Source organism: Podarcis cretensis (assembly GCF_951804945.1).
Source record: "Podarcis cretensis genome assembly, chromosome: 1".
NCBI classification, from domain to species: Eukaryota; Metazoa; Chordata; class Lepidosauria; order Squamata; family Lacertidae; genus Podarcis; species Podarcis cretensis.
Genome location: NC_137170.1, coordinates 83,908,639 through 83,928,096, shown reverse-complemented (window position 1 = coordinate 83,928,096; position 19,458 = coordinate 83,908,639). Strand labels below are relative to the sequence as shown.

Below are 19,458 nucleotides of genomic sequence, written 5' to 3'. Positions count from 1 at the left end.
AGCTCCTGCCAACTTAGCAGTTTGAAAACATACTGAGGCAAGTATAGATAAATAGGTACTGCTGTGGCAGGAAGATAAACGGTGTTTCCATGCGCTCTGGTTTCTGTCACGGTGTTTCGTTGCACCAGAAGCGGTTTAGTCATGCTGGCGACATGACCCAGAAAGCTATTTGTGGACAAACACCTCGGCCTGAAAGCGAGATGAGAGCCACAACCCCATAGTTGCCTTTGACTGGTCCAGGGGTCCTTTACCTTTTTTTTTACCTTTAGAGTTGCCACCTGTCTTGTATAATACAGGATTTAATGTAAAATGCTATGTCCTGTATTGATACAGTTTGATCTGTATTTCGGGTCCTCTCTCTCTCTCTGCCAAATTAGAGAATCTCTCCAAATGCATGTGTTTGAAAAGGTGTGTGAAACGTCATTTATTTAAGCTCTGGGTAGCCAAGCACAGACAGATTTACAAATTTGTGTGTGTGTGACAAATTCCAGAGGGGCCATCCTGTTAGACTGCAATAGATTTTTTTTTTCAGTGATGACATTATGTATTATTTTTTATAATTATCCAAGGCTGCAATAGATTTTACTGGATTGCTTTGAAGTCACTCCAGCACCAGATAAAATAAAATGCCCTACATTGACTGAAATGCTAATCACAGGTCTTCTTTTCCACAACACTTTCTTGTAGGATTTAGCTTGATCTGTATCCTTAAGATCAAGACCCACAGAGCAGTTGTCAAAGCAGGTCCTTCACTCATGGTGTGACCATGACTTTGCAACTGGCCTTGTGTACGCTTCAGCTGTCAGGCCTGCCCCCACCCCTCAAATCTAAGAGGGTACTGTTATAAATGCTGGGTGCCAGAGTGACCCAAAATTCTTGGATTTAGTGAAAGTTAGAATTAATCAAGTTTTGATTAAACTATGCCAAACATGCCATCTCCCCCATTTAGTTTCTGCTAACAACCCAGGCCAGCTCAGCAGAGATGGCTGGATGAGAGTCATTGGGAGAATAAAGGCTGATGATGGCCCATTAAGAAGGCCATTAACAGAGACTCTCTGGGCCATATAGAAAATGGGGAAAGCCCTTCCTTGAGGTGAGAGATAGCAGAGACAAAAAGTCGGAGCTTCAGGAGGGAGGGGCAAAACTGCAGTGGGTGGTGAGATAAGTGAACAGGAAAAAGTGTCACTTTTGCAAGCCAGAGAGGATGGGGGCGGAGCATGAGGTGGGCAGTCTGTTTTATGCTGCAGAGAGGGTCAGACATGATGTTTGGGGTCTCCTGGAATCAGAGGCTGCAGCAATGGGAGGAAAAGGACCCTCTTGAGATGTAAATGCTCTGCATTCTCTCATCTAGGCACAGGTTGTACTTATGTGTAAATAAACCATACAACCTAAACAAAAAAAATTCCTTCCAGTAGCACCTTAAAGACCAACTAAGTCAGTTCTTGGTATGAGCTTTCGTGTGCATGCACACTTCTTCATGCACACGAAAGCTCATACCAAGAACTGACTTAGTTGGTCTTTAAGGTGCTACTGGAAGGGAAATTTTTTTTATTATTATTATTATTATTTTTGTTTTGACTATGGCAGACCAACACGGCTACCTATCTGGAACATACAACCTAAAGACACCACAAGCTCTGGTGTGCCTCAGCGGTAACACAGACCCTGGTAATTGAGCCTGGTACCCCTGGAATCCCACACCGCTCGGATATGTGGGTGGCACATAAACTAGCCCATCCCTCAACTGCTACCTCAAAACACACATTCACTCTTCAATTTTTCTTTTTATTTTATTATTTTTTCAGTTTTATAACACATTTAAAGATAAATGTAAAACCCCCACAAATCCTCCAAAACAGGATTCGACTTCCCGGCAATTCTGACACAATGAAATAAATACCAAGCCCTCCTTTGTCAGGAAGGAAGTATGGATTCATCCTTATTCATGGCTATCCTGTGCTCTCACACTGGACACAATACATGCACAGGAGGGCAGTATCATGCAGACACCCAAAGACCGGGGCACAGGCAGGATTGGACTGAGAAACGGCACTAGGGACTGGAGCAAGGCGCTCAACCTCTGCAGGAAAGGGGCAGCTGGGATCCCTGATGTATATATTTCCCATACCACCCACCCTAACCTTAGCCACAGAGGGATATAGGAAGACCTGGGAGATGGTTGGGGCTGGACCCACTACTGCCTCACGTGGCATCAAATGGGGAGAGTGGAATACTATATATCCCAGACCTCAATAATTTGAAAAGGGGGAGGAATGTGAACAGTCAATTCACAAGCAACGTAGCACACTTTTAAGTCAGGGTAACATGAACATCCCCACCCCCATTTGTCCCTTTCCCCCCCTCCCACCCCATAATCCCCAGAGGGTATGACTTGAGGGTCACTGGCTGAACTGCAGGTCAGAAGAGACCACAAAACAGAACAGGCAGGAGTTGGAACTAATGGGAATGGAAGCAATCTCTGGGATTATATAGAAGTTCTCTCCTCCGTATCCTTGTGGCACTGTATGCCAGCTTGCGGCCTTTGCTGGGCAGAGCCCCCTCTCTCACTCTTCCCCCTGACCAACCATACCTAGTATTCTTGGCCCCTTTCTCTCACAACTGTGGCCTCTCACAGGCCCAGCCCTGGCACCAGCCACTGCGAGTCAGAAAATGCAGAGACTACCCCACAGTGGGCTCACTCCTCACTCTCCAACTTCAGGCTAACGCTGCGCGTCTTGGCTCGGGGCTGGGCGTTCCCTTGCCCCTCTCGCTCGGCCTGACTCTGCCCCCTCGAACGCAGCAGCTGGCTCTGCTTGCGCAGGAAGTCGACGGGAGCAGGGCAGCCGTAGCTGCCTTTGCCCAGCGTGGGCCTTGTCGTTCCCTTCGGCGAGTGGGCAAGAGATGATGCTTCCAGCTGTGCCAGGTGTGCGACGTAGCCGTCTGACAGGAACTGCAAGGAGAAAGGAGAATGCAGCTGACGCTTGCTCTGTTCTTCACCTCCCCTCCCTGAGGGAGCAACAAGCTCTGTAGGCCTCAGAGCCTGAGGAGCCCCCAGCCTGCAGCTGAGGCAATGCTTTTTGTGAAACAAAACTCCATACCTGGCACTGGCTTTGTAGTTTTTTCACAGCCCGGCCCACAATGTAGATTTGAGCTGGAGGAAGCCCTAGAGAACTGTAGACTGAGATATCCTTGGTGGATCCATAGCCAGCCACTATGGTCACCTCTGCCTGCAATAAATGAAGACATCGGTGACTTCTCTCCCACACTTTTTCTCCTGTGGTGCTCTTTCCACTGCACTCAGAGGCACTGCAAGGTGTGTCAGAGCCACACACATGGGCCTCTCTCAGCTGTGCTGCAGCCCTTCGCACAATTACATCTAATTATATCTGAACCCTTGGTGAACGCTTACGTACCTCCTGCTGAAGGCCCTGTAGAAAGGCAGCCTTCTGTCGAAGAGGGTCATGCGTGAGGCCGTCACAGAAAGAGACAGCCCCATGGGGGAAGTTATGCTGGGTAAGCCAGGCCACCACACGGTGCTTCTGCATGTCTGGACGCCCCGTCACGTAGATGATCATGTAACCGGAGTCCTGCCAATGCCTAAAGGGGCAAAGAAGGATTACCGTATTTGTGGCAGTTGGGTGGCTCATTCATTCATTCATGGTGCCTTCTGGGGTGCAAGACTAATCTCTCTCCATTTTTTTAATGTCAAGTTAATAGTAGCCCTGTCCACTTCCCATGTTGTTTGCTGCATGAAAAAGTGATTTCCTTTTGTACAACAAGGTGGTTGTTAAGAGTAAAGTGGCTCTCTGTACCAGATGCATTTTGAGGGGATGCAGCCAATGTGATCTGCAGAAATATCTCCTTATAAACTTCTTCACCTATCAGACATCAACTGTAGTTTAGCAAAATGTGAGTATCAAAATAAAATCCAGTCATCCGACAAAACCTTCTTTCAATAAATCCACCTTGACTGCATTTTGGCATTGAGATATATAGATGACAATGGGGGGGGGAGAGAGAGAGCAGAGTTGTTTCCATAATTGGTGCTTCAAGCTTTTATTACGTCTTGAATAGTTAAGATTTTAAATTTATTTTACACATTTTCACTCTGCTGAGAAAACTGAACTTCCACAGTTAAGCAGACTCAAGGAGGGTGGTGGGGGACATGAATGTTGGCAAGTTTGATTTTTTACTCTGCTGAGCATTCACATACCAGTCTCTGCAGCTCAAAATTCTTGATGAATTGTGATAAAGTGAATTTTGAAGAAATTTATAAATAAGTCCAACAGGAGACAGAGTTGTGGAGAGAATATCATCAACACCCACCCCCCACACACTTCAGAGTCAATAGGAAAGGAGGAAGTGACAACCAGGTCAGGGAAAGGTATGGAGTTCCCAAGAAGGACTATTACCTACCTTACTACATCAACAGCACCAGCGCGCACCTTGGGGTCGCTTCCCATAATAGAGACACTGGCAGTGAAGGAGCCATCAATACTAAAAACAACACAAGGTGTGGACTTTGCTACCACAGTTAGGAAGCACTCGGCATAGGTGTGGTCACCCCTGTGGAGAGAAGCACAATGAAGGAAACCCACCAGCAAGTGCCCCTCCTCTCAGAATAGCCAGTGCATGGCCAGCACACTCAAAGACCCTACACAGGGAAAGAGATGACTGACACCAGAAGGCTGGTGGGGCTTCTTCCTATAGCTTCAGAAAACCAAGGAAGGGGCAGGTCAAGCAGTTCAACTATGGCAAATGAGACATCCTACCAATGTGAACCATGTATAAGGCCTCTGCCAGGAACAAATGGTGATCCACTTGGTCCCAGAGCCAGAATCTCTATTATTATTATTAAATTGCTATACTGCCCTTCATCCAAGGATCACTGGGTGGCTGACAATATAAAGACACAAAAATACATAACATAGTGATAAACAACACACACACACACACCCCAGTTTAAAAGGCCATAGATGGTTTAATTAGCCAACGGCCTGGGACAAGAGGAATGTTTTTGCTTGTTGCCTAAATATATGTAATGAAGGCACTAGACAACCCTCCCTGGGGAGAGCATTGCACAATTGGGAAGCCACTGTAGAAAGGGCCTGTTCTTGTGTTGCCACCCTCTGGATCTTTCACTGAGGAGGCACATGAAGAAGGGCCTCCGATGATGACCACAGGTTCCAGGTTGGTTCATACTGAGAGAGGCCATCTTTGAGGTCTTGTGGTCATAAGCCAGGCTGGACTGAGGATAGGATTTCTGCTCCAAAAGGTCAACCATAGGACAGGGTTCACCGCACACTCACCTCACTACCATTCGGACAGGGTACATGCCAATGCCCAGCATCTTCTCCTCAGGGAGGGTGTAGGAGAGTCTGCCACTGCCACTTGTCACCTCTGTGCCATAGTGCACCCATTTTCCTGACAGTGGCTGTGCCATGATGTAGATATCCACCTTCGAGAAGAGATCAAGGGGAGCAGCAATGTTCACTTCACTGCACAATCCTCTTATACTGCGTTACCTGTCCCCAAGCTCAGCTAATCTCTAAGGGTTGGTGAGTCATTACCTTTTCCGAGTCTGAAGGGGGAGAGGCATGATTTCCCCCTTAATTCCTGACAGCAGGTGCTGTTCATATCCTTCATCCCACACACCCCATCTGAAAGTTCCCTGCTTCATTTTGATTTAACACTAATTTTATCCCCTTTTCCTTACAGCTCCTCAGCCCGTGTGGGAAATATCCATGCCCTGCCTCCTCAGGACTCATTGTGACATGGCCCATGGCCCTCATGTGGCCTGTACTTGTTCCTCCTCCATAATTTTCACCCATATGGCCTGCTACATTCTGGTCTGCTGCCCCCTACTGCTTTTACTGCTGATGTCTTCAGAATGCCCCCGAACCCCCTTGTAGCTACGCTTTTTGTTACCTTCTCCCCAGTCAGTGTCACCACATCCAGTGGGCCATACATGAAGCGCCCGCTGAAGACCTGGGGTCGCCCCTCACACACGATGACATCACTGGCGCGGTGGTTTGCTGTCACATTCTGTAAACCAAAGGGGTAAAGCAGTTTTTACTAATTTCACCTCAGCAAAAGGGGACATTAAAACACAGGAATTGGATCTGGCTAGAGAACAGGGCTGGCTAGAGAACGCAGCAGTTCTAACATGCACTCATGAGAGGAAATTTACATTGCTTTTGTTTGTTTGTTTTAAATGATATTTATTGAAATTTTCAAAATATTACAAAATAAAATAGAGACAAAGAAAAATGCAAAAATAAAAATAATTAACAAGTTAAAAAAGAAAAAAAAGACATACCCCTCCCACCATAAAAAAAAGAAAAAAAGGAAGAAAAAATTCAACAATACAACGTAGACAATTTAAAACAATTAAAAACATTTACAAAAAAAGAAAAAAGAAATTCATTATTTCCAAATCCTCAACTGTCATCACCTTCTTTCTTAGACCTCCTCCTCCTCCTCCCTTTCTTTGTATCCTAGTTATTAATTATCCCAGCAAATCCTTTCCATATTCATAAAATTCTGTCATTACATTACCCTAGACTATTTTAATCTTGTCTTTCTATAATAAGATAAAACTTAAAACTTAAAACTTAAATCTTGTCCATACCAACTTCTCATAACCATAACATTCTTCATAATTCTTTAAACATTTTTACTAAAGCCAAATGATTTCATTCCAACATTTTTCTAATGTTCATCAATTTTATAAAACAGTTCTAATGGTAAGAAAAGGAAATACAAACAAGTCCAATCCATCCAACGTCCCTTCCTCCTGGTTCCGGGTTTTGTCAGTCCTTATTGTCAGAAATTTACATTGCTTTTGAGGGGGCAGTGAAATCTCACCATATGGTGGCTATCTGTTCCTATAAAACAAGGATGGAGAACTTGCAGCCCTCCAAATGTTGGGACTACAACTCCCATCATCCTTAGCCATTGGTTGTTCTAGCAGGGCCTGATGGGAGCTGCCTGGAGTTCAACAACATCTGGAGGGATACAGGTTCCCCACGCTGCTCTGCATGCATTCCTACATAGTGAATCAGAAATACAGCTGTGGGAACAGTGCCCTTTTCCCTGGTTGGGGTGTCTTCTAGGCAACGTGGGAGTGCATTTGTAGGAACCAATAACAAAAACCACAATTTTTTCTTGGGTTGAGGTTGCCATATTAAAAGCAAAACCACCTTACACTGTACTTGACAGGAGAAGGCAGCAATCACCCTTCCTGTGAGGTGTTTTTTATTATAATTATTTAACACAATTTATATACCACTTGATTGCAGTAAAACATCTAAGTGGTTTACAAGAAATATTAAAATTATCAATAAAAAATGGTTAAAACAATTAAAAACGTCGAAGGCACGATTCACCTAACCAGTGCCATCAGTAGAAACCCTGCACGAGGATTTTGACTTCTACAATATGGCTTCCCCCCTCACCCCTGTGTCGTCCCCCACAAATTGGCTCTGGGAGGGAGTTCAGAGAATGCCCAGAACAACACATGGAGGGAGGAAATGGGGATCGTTCCATCTGGTAAGCTGAAATGCTGGTCCAGATGGAACAATTGGAAGAGCACCATGTTGAATTACAACCAGTAAGGTAATTAAAATCAACAGTAAAATAAATTAAAGCACGTCAACATCTACAAGTCTGGATAGGCTTGCCTAAACAAAAACGTTTTAAGCAGTAACAAACATAAAAGAGTATTTGCTTCTTATTGAATGATCTTGTTCCCTGGAACAATTGTCAAACCTTCAAAATCATCACAATTGCTTGAGGGAAACTTCATTCAAATACCACCTACATTCATGTTCTGAATTATGCATCACAACCTGCTATTAGAGTTTTGCATTTAGCTCTGCAACCTACACAGCCCTGAACTGCTGTACTTCCTCCAAGTCCTAGTACCCAAACCCATTTCAGCACCACCCAGACAGGTGCCTACCCCTATCTCACTACACAGTCACGGAGCAGCACCTGAACAGCAGCATCTGTCTCCTAGACCTAGAGCAAAAAACGACAAGACGTCTTTTTGTTGTTCAAAGGCTTCAGTAGCATCACCTAGCATGACAAGCCAGGCAGATGTTTGTGAAAGCAGTTAAGTCCAGTCAAAGGTGACTATGGGGTGCGGCACTCATCTCGCTTCCAGGCCGAGGGAGCCAGCTTTTGTCCACCACTTTCCAGGTCATGTGGCCAGCATGGAACACAGTGACAGAAGCCATAGCACACAGAAACGCTGTTTACCTTCCCGATGCAGTGGTTCCTATTTATCTATTTGCACTGGTATACTTTTGAACTGCTAGGTTGGCAGGAGCTGGGACAGAGCAACGGGAGCTCACCCCGCCACAGGGATTCGAACCACCAACCTTCCAATCAGCAAGCCCAAGAAGCTCAGTAGTTTAGACCACAGCACCACCAGCACAAGCTAATAAAGTTGTCCTCCCCACCCTCAATTTTAAAGCAAGAAAACCTAAATCTTACGCTCCAAATGGATCTTGCAAGAAGATGTGTTTCTACATAAAATTGTGTGATTTCATTTGTGAATGAAAACGGCAACTATGTTTTTGGCAAGTGGCAGAGGAGGATAAAGGGCGAGGCAGGAAGACAACAGATGTGATGATATGGTAGCATCCGTGAAGTTATCCTGAAGGCTATTAGCTGTGGAAGGAATAGGATCAGCTCATATTCCTTTCCCTGAAGACACAGTGCCCCAGCCCAAGCCAGAGTGCCATTTCCCACTTGCACGTGTGAGTTAGAGGCAAGGTGGCCACCGTGGGGGACAGAGCTCCATACCCGGATCTTCACTTGTGTTCGTTTCCGCTGCCACTTTTCACGAGGAAATGCTGGGCTGTAGATGGAACTCTCCTCATTCTCTGTCACTTGGGGCTGCTCTGTCTCAATCACCTGCAAACACATAGGAACATCAGGGCCAGGCTTCAGGAGTGCCATTCACAGGCACCAACTCCGAGAGTTTCAGTCACAATCATAATATACAGACACTGGGGAGATTAAAGTGGACAGTTTCATTGCTCCCTTTGTCTGTTATTTCCTTCTTAAATAGATTCAAAATGTGAACCTCTAGCTGCTTCGCAACAGAGCATACTAAGGGCACTTCCAAATGGCATCCTGACTGAGAAGTCATCCTGATTAGTTTGAAGGAAGGTTATACACAGTGTTGGCTTTTAATGAGCCTTCCCCTCCAATTTGCTTCCCGGAAGGGTAGGCTACATTGTGATACATTTTCCAGCACATTTTCCTGTCACCTTCCTTACTGCAAAAAGTCAGATCTTTGGGGAAGTTGGCTTGTTGCACAAGAGCTCCAAATCAGCTTTAATTGCACAACCTTTAATTGCACATCTGAAAGTAGCCCTGTTTAGGGAAGCTTTTAATATCTGAAGGACTATTGTATTTTAACATTTTGTTGGAAGCCGCCCAGAGTGGCTGGCGAAACCCAGCCAGATGGGCGGGGTATAAATAATAAAGTATTATTATTATTATTATTATTATTATTAACCTGAATTTGCTGGCATGTGACACGAAAATATCATTAGCCTAATTGTCCATCTAGCCCAGTGTTGTCCACTCTGGCTGGCAGCAGCTCTTCAGGGTCTGTCACAGGCCTTTCCCATTATTTGATCCCTTCTGCCTAGGAGATGACAGGAATCGAACCCAAGGCCTTCTGCATGCGAAGCTTGTGCTCTACTGGTAAGGCACTCCTACAAACTCCTGTGTTGTTTCTGGTTTTGTTTCTTCAAACCAGGAGTCCATGCCTGCCCCTAGCACATGCGAGCTGTGCTCTGTTTTGCTCTGCATAACAAAACAAGCTTTTGCCCAGCACTGTTAGGATCTCCTTGCAAAGTGTTCAGCTGATCCAATATCTTGTTCCATAATCCACCCAGGTACCAAAAGAAAAGAATCCTCCTCAAAATCCACATCCGCTCCAAAATTTACATTGCAGTTGCACTTAACTATGCAAGGTAGCACTCACCTACCACCAAAGGTGCCTGTGCAAATTTTATCCACCCGAGTCTCTCTCCATTTCTACTCCCATGTCCCCTGTCTGGGTTAGCTTTCCTCCTATATGTCCCTCCCCTCTACTGCGCAAACCTATTTTTAGATGCCAGTTTCCCATTAGGGGAACAATTAGAGTCCACCACACCCTGTTCCCCAGCACAGCGACATTTCCACCTGCCCACAGCCCTGGTACCTGGCGCAGGATGAAAGCCGCCACATCGGCACTTTCCCAATAGCTGGCATGGAAAAGGTGAGGGAGGGTGATGGTGGGGAAGGCCGTCAATGCCTCGGGGCAATAGAGAGAGTAGTCAATGCGCTTAGCACCCCACCAACGATCCAGAACTAGACATGGAGGGAAGAGAAACTGTTGTTAGGGTGGCCCCATTTGTCTCCTCACTTCAGCTGTGAACTACACTCATGCGGCTGCTTGTACTTTGTCTGCCCATTTCCTGTTACCTTTACTTCCTCCCCAACAAATAAACAAGTCCTACTCGTCACATTCTCTGAGGCCTCAAGTCAGTCAGACAATAATAACACTGGCACTGCTAGGGATATGGCAACATCTGCCTCATTAACCAGTCCTTCACAGTCTAAGAGCACAGCCCTGCCTGCCTACGTTGATGGCCTCTCTGCTGGTTTCTGCTAGTGGAGAGTAATACTCTTGGGGTAGGGGGGCCTGTGCCACAGCAGAGGTCCCAGCTATGCCCAGGCAGGCAAAGAACTGCTGCTGGCAGTTCTCCTGCCAGGGGTAGCAAGAGAAAAGCCTTGATACAGGGTGTTTTCAAGGACAGACATGAGGTCCAAAAACCTGAGAATCCCAATCCTCAGGACACCAGCCTGGGGCTCGTGTAGCAATTTAAAAAAAAAGAACTGTCCTGTAGAGACCTTCTGCCCTGGATAGTGCAAAGCAACAGGGCTTGGGGTATGGTGGTGGATTCCTCTGCCCCTAGATAACACCCCCATCCCCCAAAGGAAGGGAAGGCAATGGATGCAGGGGGGAAACCGGAGAAAACAGGTTTCCAAAGGGCCAAAATATTTTATTATGCACATGTTTCGTCTTTGCATTTAACATGCAGGTTTGTTTACTTGTTTGTTTGTTTGTTTAAAAACAGAAATAGGATCACTTTGGGGCACAAATAATTATTGGGATCACAGCAGGTGAATTTAACTTGTTCCTCAACTGCTGCAGTCCTAAAAATAAACCCTCCTCTGAAATTGGGATTTCCCCTACAAAGCAAATGCCAATCATCAACCACTCCCTTGAGAGCTGATTCTATTTGCATTTTAAAAAAGAAGAGGCCCTGAACATTAAATGCAAATACTATCTTGGCCTGTAATCTTTAAATTCCATTCATTTCAGTGGGCTCTTTCAATTCTACTTCACTAGAATTTAAGCAGCCTGGCTGCACACAGGAATACAGCCTTTTACTCTTTGTTCATTATAATTCAGATTTTGGGTTTATTAGTATGTCAGGCACTAACTCAGTGGCTTGGCAGAGCCAGAAGAGTGTGAAAGCACTTCAGTTCAGAATGCGGAATTGCAAGTGACACAAAAGGGCACAATATGGCCAAGCTATGGTAGCAATGTCAAATTTGGGTGGGCCAGTCAAAGAACAAGCCTTTTCTTGGCAGCACAGCAAATATTCAATCCTTGCAAAATGAACTCGTTTGACTCACAGACACAAGAAACATTGTTCAGGGTTCCAGTCTGAATCCAGTTAGGATTCAGTTCATGAATTCAGAAAAGCCTGCCTAATACACTTTTTGAGCATCAAGGAAGAGCTTTATGCACCAACATTTTAAGTTATGAGGGGAGCACAGGAAAGACACCCCCACAGATTGTTAGTGACCATACAGGCAATATGTCATAAGTACTTCAACCAAAAGGATATGTGTAACATTTTGTTAGAATCAACTGTTTAAAACAGAAAGTGTTTAAAACAGAAAGAGCTGATTAATTTCTGGTGCAAAAAGTAGAGCATCATTTTTAAAAACAAGCAAACAAACACGGATTTTTAAACATTAAGGAGAGAAAAGCCCTAACTTTCCCTCCTCAAATGGCCTCATAAATGCACTTGGATGAAAAGCAGACAGGAAGCCAAATTTAACTGTGTTTGCATAGAAATTGGGGGGGGGGAGGACAAGCAACATGTAACTTACTCTTCACAACTTCATTGGTGCTGGTTATAGTAGTCTCACATGTGGTTGCCTCATTCCCTTTCCAGAAACCCCCAAAAGCACCAGTTGGAGTGGGCGGTGTCACAAGGTCTAATTCATCCATGAAGAGGGAGGAGTGACTCTGCAAGGCCTCAGCTAGGCCAAATGGAAAGGTAAACAGAGGTGAGTATGGCAATTATAACATATCCCCCAATCCCTCCCAGCCTTCCACTGGTCTTATGTGCGCTGCCCTCCAAGCACTGTGCCTCTGAAGCAATGCCGACTTGCCACTGTTTAAAATCACTATTTCCCCCCTCTCAAAGTCGCTTCATCCCTGCTTTACTAAAACCTCTGCTGTTGTTTAAACCCACCATTTTCCTCTCAGTGTCTCTCTCTATCCCCACCTTTACTTAAACTTCTCCCCTTGTTTAAAAGAACCCCTTTTTTTCTCCTTTTGGTGTCTCTCCCTTCCTGCTATATTCAAACTTCTCCCTCTTCCATTCTTCAGCTGCCTCGTGTGACAGAAATAAAGGATGCAGAGCCCTCAACTATCCCTTAGTACCTCCACACATTGTATGCCACTCCTGGTACCATGTGTTGTCTTTAACATGGAAGTTCCGGATTCATTGTATTAATTCAGAACAGGTATTTTATTAACTAGCAAACACCCATACATACACAACACCCACCAACAGAACTTATCGCCTTCTGCGACTGAACAAGCTGACAGGCTTGGTATTCAGATTCTATTTGTCTTAAAGATATCATCATGGGGGTGTGCACAAAGGGGGCTGCGGAATATAAGCAAGGAGAAGGCATGGGCATGGCAGGGGATTGGCAAGCAGAGGGAGCAGCAGCACAGCATGTGTGTGTGTGTGTGTGTGTGTGTGTGTATTTACAGTCATTTGAGTGCTCAATCCTGCCAATTCTCACATTCCTGTTTGCCCTGTTCCATGAATATTTAAAAAAAATAAATCATGAAGGATTCAGCTCCATCTCGTAGGCAGCTAAATCAAAGCGGGGTTGACAAGTGGAATGATCACAGGCATAGCTCCCAGCATATAATACAAACACAGATGAACAACAAAATTATTCAAAGCTTAAAGGGGTGGGGGAATGACTGAACAAAACCTATATGCTTCATTATATTACTGCTCTCAGAGCAGGAGGAGAACAGAGGTTCATAATTTGTGTGGTTTGCGTCTGAAAAAGAACAAAGGAACTTCCCCTCCTACAAGGCGGGAGGGGCACTTCCTCCTTGAGCCTAACGGTTGAAGCTTTCGAGACACTAGCTGTGCCATGGGTGGCCACCCATATATGGGCATGTATACCACACCACTCGCAGAAGAATATGTTTTTATGCTGAGGAAGAGGACTAAGGCTGGGTCTATGCATGCAGTCAAATGAGGTGGGAACAAGCCGTAGAATGGGTCGTGTCACTTCAGACCGCAGACCATATAAAAATGCATTTAAAAATGAAACATACAAAAATCTATGCAAATACCAATGCAGCACAGAAAGGATCTAACCCATCTTTTCTGGGCTTTTAGGCTAGTTTTCTATTTGTAGGGAGAATTTGGTGTAGGGGAACATGGAGCCATTCCATCTGGCTGCTGCAAAGGAAGGAGTGGGAAGCAGGGACTGCATCACTGGCTCTGCTGAGAAACCAGCTCTATCGGGCCCTTCCATCCCTCAACTGTCCTATAGGAGCAGCCATTCAAACTGCATGTAGCAGACGGACAGGTGGAAAGCAGGACTCAAAAGGAACAGCCAGGGGCTGCGGCGGCTGCTCCCACAACAGCTGCTGCCTCTTGCTCTCACCTCAGCCTGCTTTGTGGCAAGCCAGCCCTTCCTGCAGGCGGAGACTGTCTTGTTTACTGCTGATCAGTTCCGGGAGCCTTTTTGGCTGAGCAGCAGAGTAAAATGCTTGAAATAAATGTTACCCTCCCCTACCGTGACTCAAACCATCCAGCCATCCTGCTCTGAAACAGTTTTAGGCCAAGGCAGGCGCAACTTGTCCCATTGCTGCCCAGCCTTTCGAACAGTTGCCCCTGCTGAAATTCTGTGCGTGGCTGAATGCATGACTTCTTTACTTCTTCACAGAATGCTAGTGCTCCCTAGAACAGATACCCACCCAGGGCACCCAGTATTTCAAAATAAGAATAACTTTTCCACCACCCCAGTAGTGCCCCCGTGCAAAGCCAGCCTGGCGTTCTTCAACACAAATGAACATGGGAGACCATCCAAAGTCACATCTCCAAACGTCCCAGCATCACTGTGCTCCCGTATCTCACTCCTGCTATAGCAGGACTCTTCCAATCCAGAACCCATATTTAGTCCAAACATGCATTCTGGGACCGACTTCTTAATTATATACACCTTTGTATTAAGGTAGGGCTGCTGCTGCAACAACTCATCTCAGATCAGGCTGCACCCCAGGAGGGGATCCCACAACCCACCATTTGAAGATCCAGATACTGTAGCATTTCCTTCCACACTGCCCCATACCCCCCAAAGGGACACCACATTTCCCAAGCATGTCCAAGGCTAGTCTTGGCGTTTCTTCTTACCCAGTGACGTGGACGATCCGTCTCCCAGAGGATATTTCTGGTAACGGGGTATGCCAAAGGGAGGCACGGCGTGGAACTGGCGGGCCAGCAGAGGCTCCAGGCGCGAGGCGCAGGGGTCAGCCGCATGAAACAAGTTGTAGACCTGCTCGCAGGCTGGGTGCATCTGGGCCACTGAAGAGGGGAAAGAGGGTAAGGGTAAGGAATCCTGCTTCGGCAGAAGGGGAAAGGCCAAAGGAAGACAGGGGAGGGGGAAAGGACCCTTACCGTCCAGTGCCGGCATCACCGTCTTGCGGAGTGCAAGAACCAGCCCCAGGGGTGAGCCAAACAAGAAGAAACCAGACACCTTGAACTCCAGCTTCCCAACCGTGCTTGGCCCCTCAAAGGTCTCTATCATCGAGGATGACGAGTTGCTGCTACGTCGAGGGTCTCCTTCTGCCTCCGAGGCAGGCATGCTAGCCTGCAGGCTGGAGATGGCAGGAGAAGACTTCCATCACTGCCAGGAAACAACCCACAGCTCCTACACTCTCCCCCACCAGAACCACCTTCCCTGTGAAGGACCTATATGTAGGTTTCCACCAGGCCAGCATTTTTCTCTGTTGCCTGAAAGATCACATGATCTCTTTGTTTCCTCTCCCCATGTGAAGAAGCATAAATGGACTTGTGCCATCCCCCCTTCTCAGATGTCACCCACACCACCACCCAAAATCAGAGCCACCTTTATTTTCCCTCTTTTTAAAAAAGAAAAAAAAGTTGTGAATACGCGGCATTTTTGTGTGTGCACCCATTCAGCTTTAGACAGCTTGTGAATTTCTTTTAGCAGACACAAAGCCAGCTATTTCTATATCTGAGAGCCCTCCTATTTCATTAATTTAGATCAATATTTCACCTCCCTCTCTTTTCAGACGGGGGGCACACTGCCTCTAATTTATCAGGAAAGGTTTATGAACGTAAGTGCAGTCACACAACTTTAACATTATTTTAGTATAAAATAATATTAAGGAGACCCAAGAGGGCAATTGTGGGGCAGGAAAGGTGCATATGATAGGGTTACATGTGAAGATTAACCCCAAGATAGGAAGGAAAGAGTAATCCTTGTTAGTAATATTGTCAGCTATATTTGTGCCTTTTCTAATTTTATAAGGCACGAGGATCTACGCTCCAAAAACCATTTTTGTGTGGTTAGTAGCATTTTATGCATTGTATCTTTGCTATTATTGTTTTGGCTGTTTATAATTATTTAACGATTTGCTGTAAGTGTTGGGAAGGATTTAGCTTTTATTTGTACACTTGGCGGCAATGTGAGTTTCCCTGAGGGGTGCAGGATTTTGGATAAAAGGAGATGCCCTGATGCTGTTCTGGTGGGGTACAGGAAGCTCCTTATCATGTCCTGGATGTCAGTAGCCCTATGCTATGAATGGGTGCACATTTGACCGCACTTTCAACCCCGATGGGCACTACTCGAATTCTAAGCAATTATTTTAACCTAATAGGACAGTCTGCTTCGCAGACCAAATTCCCACATTGCCTCACCTGGTCAAGAACTGCTGTTGTTGTTGTGAGGAATCGCCCTCCTGCGTCACGTTGTCACTGGGTCTCTGGATGGAGGGAAGTGCCCCGGGCTCAGGACTGGCACGGCCTACCCCACACACTTCTGCCCTCTCAAGCAGGGGGTCTCGCACAACAGAAGTCTCTGGAGAAAGCAGCTCAGTACTCTGAAGAAAAGGGAACAGATCAGCAAGTGTGCATCTCTGTTCAACTGAGGAGATTCAAAAGCCTTTGCTATTTGTAAGCGAATGTTAAAACAGGGAGGGCCTTCTTCTGGTAACAGAACCTACTAGGCCTTGAAGACGAAATGGGGTGGATGCTGGGCTTGACCTGCTATATACTAGGACAGGAATTTTTGGGCAAGAAATACTTGCTAGCCAAATCAGAAGAAACCCTCATCCCTCCCATGTCAAATCCCTGTTCCTCCCCATATCTGAGAACCCTCAGAGCTCAAGTAAGGAAAAAAAGCTGATTATAATGCATAAAGGAAGGGGTGTTACCACGGCTCAGTAACTGACCATGCTGCCACGGCGACTGCTCCCACGACTCCCTGACCCACCAGCACGGCTGTGGCAGAGGGCATCAAAGGCCAGGATTCCACCAACACAGTCCCCAATCAGCAGCACCTATAAAGGGGGACGTGAACAGAGTTAGTTCCCCACTGATGAAAGGAACATCCCCGCAGTCATTGCTTAATCAGAGGAAGTATGAAGCTTAAGCCAGCCGCTTAAACAAGGCCTTGCATCCACACCCCTTTCCTACAGCTGAGAAGTGCATCCAGTGGAGACTGAACTGCTTTAACCAATGTGGTTGAAAGCCAAGGAATATTGGGGGCAGCAGTTTTATAAAAGAATGGAGTTATGTGATGGAGATGTCTCAGAACCTTCACAAAACAAAAGATTTTTTTAAAAATCTAGTATTCCTTCCCCCGTCCCCCCCAAAGACCCTAATTCTATTTTTAAAAGATGATAAAGCAAAACAAAACCATAGCACAGAGGGTAAAATGCTTGTTCCAACTGGAGCACAGAGGGCTTCCCCCCTTCAGTTATTTCAGATTCCCGACCCTCTGACCTGGCCACAGAAGCCTGCGCCATCAGGAGAGTGGATGAAATTAGCATAAGCCTGGTTGGTACGGGAAATGACGGCTGCGACGGCATTCTGGTAGCTGCCTGAGGAGGTGGCCAGGAGAGGCAAAGCGGCCAATGGAATGTGGTCCTGGCTACTGGACAGACTGTCGCCGTCATGACTGTAGGGGCTGAGTCTGGAAAAGGAGACCATGAGAGAAACGATTAAGACACGCTCTCAGACCAAGGACCTGATCATTCTCACAACACCCAGATCTTGGTACTGAGCTCAGGAGGTGACTCCAGATTACCTTCTGGATTTAAGGGCTAGAACTTAAGGAAGTTGCAGACAGCCCATTCAGAAAGGGAGGCCCCTTTTCTGACCACAGTTTAAAAAGAGATCTTGGGCCAACTGTTTCTCCTTGATGTCCTGCCGGCAAGTGGGGAACTTTGGGGGAAAGTGCATAGATATAGATATAGATATAGATATAGATATAGATATAGATATAGATATAGATATAGATATAGATATAGATATAGATATAGATATAGATATAGATATAGATATAGAGATATAGAGATATAGAGATATAAATATATGCATGCACTTTTTAATTATTGTTTTCCACCCTAATATATATACAATGGTGGCCTATGAAAAAAAGGAACAGAATTACCTCATGAAAATCCTGCTCTAAGATCTCTCGTCAAAGTCTCAATACTTCACCCAAACCACAATCCCTAGGTCGGCACTTATCCACAGTAGCACATTATTCACACTGAACCCTTTGCATCTCGCTAGGCACCATACACTACCACACGCCTCACCCACTTCTCCAAAACACCCACCCACCCCGAATAAAGGACTAGTGCTTGGGATTGGTCCTCATCCAAGCTGCCTGGAGAAGGCACCAGCGCTCTCCTTGAGCTCCTGCACAATCAACTGCCCTGAGTCAGAAGGGAACAGTCCTGCTCCCACCAAGCACTCTTGAGCCTGACAGAACACGCTTCCTACTTGGAGACGAGGGCGTAGGCAGCAGCACAGATAGGAGGGCAAGGCACCAGGCGCAGCGCAATGTGCCCCAGTGCCTCGGGGAAGTGTAGGCGGGTGACTGTGTCCAAGGTGGCGCTGAGCGTGTGCACATCAGCCTGTTTGGAGCCTGGCTCTCCCACGCCCTGGTCCAGGATGTTGCCGCTGTGGAGGATCAGGAAAAGCGCATGGATACGGCATGTCCCCGAGTTGCCTTCCGAGCCAGCCTATGGAAAGAGACATGTAGAACTGGGTCTGGGGTCAAGTTGAGGTTCTGGAAAAATGACTTGGGAGGCAACAACAATGGTCCTGTAACACAAGCCCTCTCCCATGTCTTGGCGCCATGGTTCTGAAGGTACCCATGTGGGAAGGCAGTATGATGAGGAGGGGTTCACTCACCTCTGGTGGGCCAGGTGCCAAGACACCATCACTGTCTGGCTTGGCAGCCACAGCATCAACTGCAAAGACAACGGTGTTTTAGTTAATGGCACCAGGCAGAGAAGGAAGAGAGAAAGCAATGGGAGGCACAAAGGATAGAAATCACAAATGGAACAGGAATAACCTTCACAGGTAATTGACAACTTGTGCTGCTTTCACTTACAAGATTGCAGCTATGCACTCATGAGGGGGAATACATAAATAAATGGAGGGGGAAACCCACTGTTCCCCATTTTCCATTTATTCATTGCCCACACATCCAGTGGGTTTTCCTTGCTTACTGGGCTCTGGGAAAGTCACAGAAGGGCCCTGCGAAGCTCCCAAAGGCCAGTAAGGAAAGCACTTCACTTATCAAATTTTGGGAAAGTGGTGTGAGGGCTCTAGCAGCATCCCAGAGCCCTTGTGCCTCATTCCCAAAGCCTGGTAAACAGTACTCCACCTTGCAGGGAGGCCAGTTCCTGGGGTCCTGACTTTACACAGTTTCATTTTTACAAGTGGACCCCCTAGAACTGAAAACTTGCATAAGCTCTGAGTTATCTGTACTTCAAGGGACAGAATTATACTGCCAGTGCCCCATGATCTTGTAGCAATAAGCAGAGAAGTCTAGAGCTCTGCATGAAAA

At 46.2% G+C, this 19,458-nt stretch overlaps 1 protein-coding gene across 4 annotated transcripts in view; it reads right to left on the bottom strand.

The window, feature by feature from the left end:
* Positions 1-1,776: 1,776 nt before the first annotated feature.
* PITPNM1 (phosphatidylinositol transfer protein membrane associated 1) overlaps positions 1,777-19,458 on the bottom strand; it is a 30,782-nt gene continuing 13,100 nt past the window's right edge. For all 4 annotated transcript variants that reach the window (XM_079967392.1, XM_079967391.1, XM_079967389.1 and 1 more), the window contains exons 9-24: positions 18,798-18,856; positions 18,384-18,625; positions 17,376-17,565; positions 16,823-16,930; positions 16,290-16,471; positions 15,024-15,223; positions 14,760-14,930; positions 12,193-12,345; positions 10,226-10,374; positions 8,812-8,922; positions 5,929-6,045; positions 5,310-5,458; positions 4,417-4,566; positions 3,414-3,597; positions 3,099-3,227; positions 1,777-2,950 (exon numbers count right to left, since the gene is read on the bottom strand). In XM_079967392.1, coding sequence (XP_079823518.1) covers positions 2,696-2,950; positions 3,099-3,227; positions 3,414-3,597; positions 4,417-4,566; positions 5,310-5,458; positions 5,929-6,045; positions 8,812-8,922; positions 10,226-10,374; positions 12,193-12,345; positions 14,760-14,930; positions 15,024-15,223; positions 16,290-16,471; positions 16,823-16,930; positions 17,376-17,565; positions 18,384-18,625; positions 18,798-18,856 — 2,549 coding nt within the window. In that variant the 3' untranslated portion in view covers positions 1,777-2,695. The remainder of the gene's footprint in view (positions 2,951-3,098; positions 3,228-3,413; positions 3,598-4,416; positions 4,567-5,309; positions 5,459-5,928; positions 6,046-8,811; positions 8,923-10,225; positions 10,375-12,192; positions 12,346-14,759; positions 14,931-15,023; positions 15,224-16,289; positions 16,472-16,822; positions 16,931-17,375; positions 17,566-18,383; positions 18,626-18,797; positions 18,857-19,458) is intronic.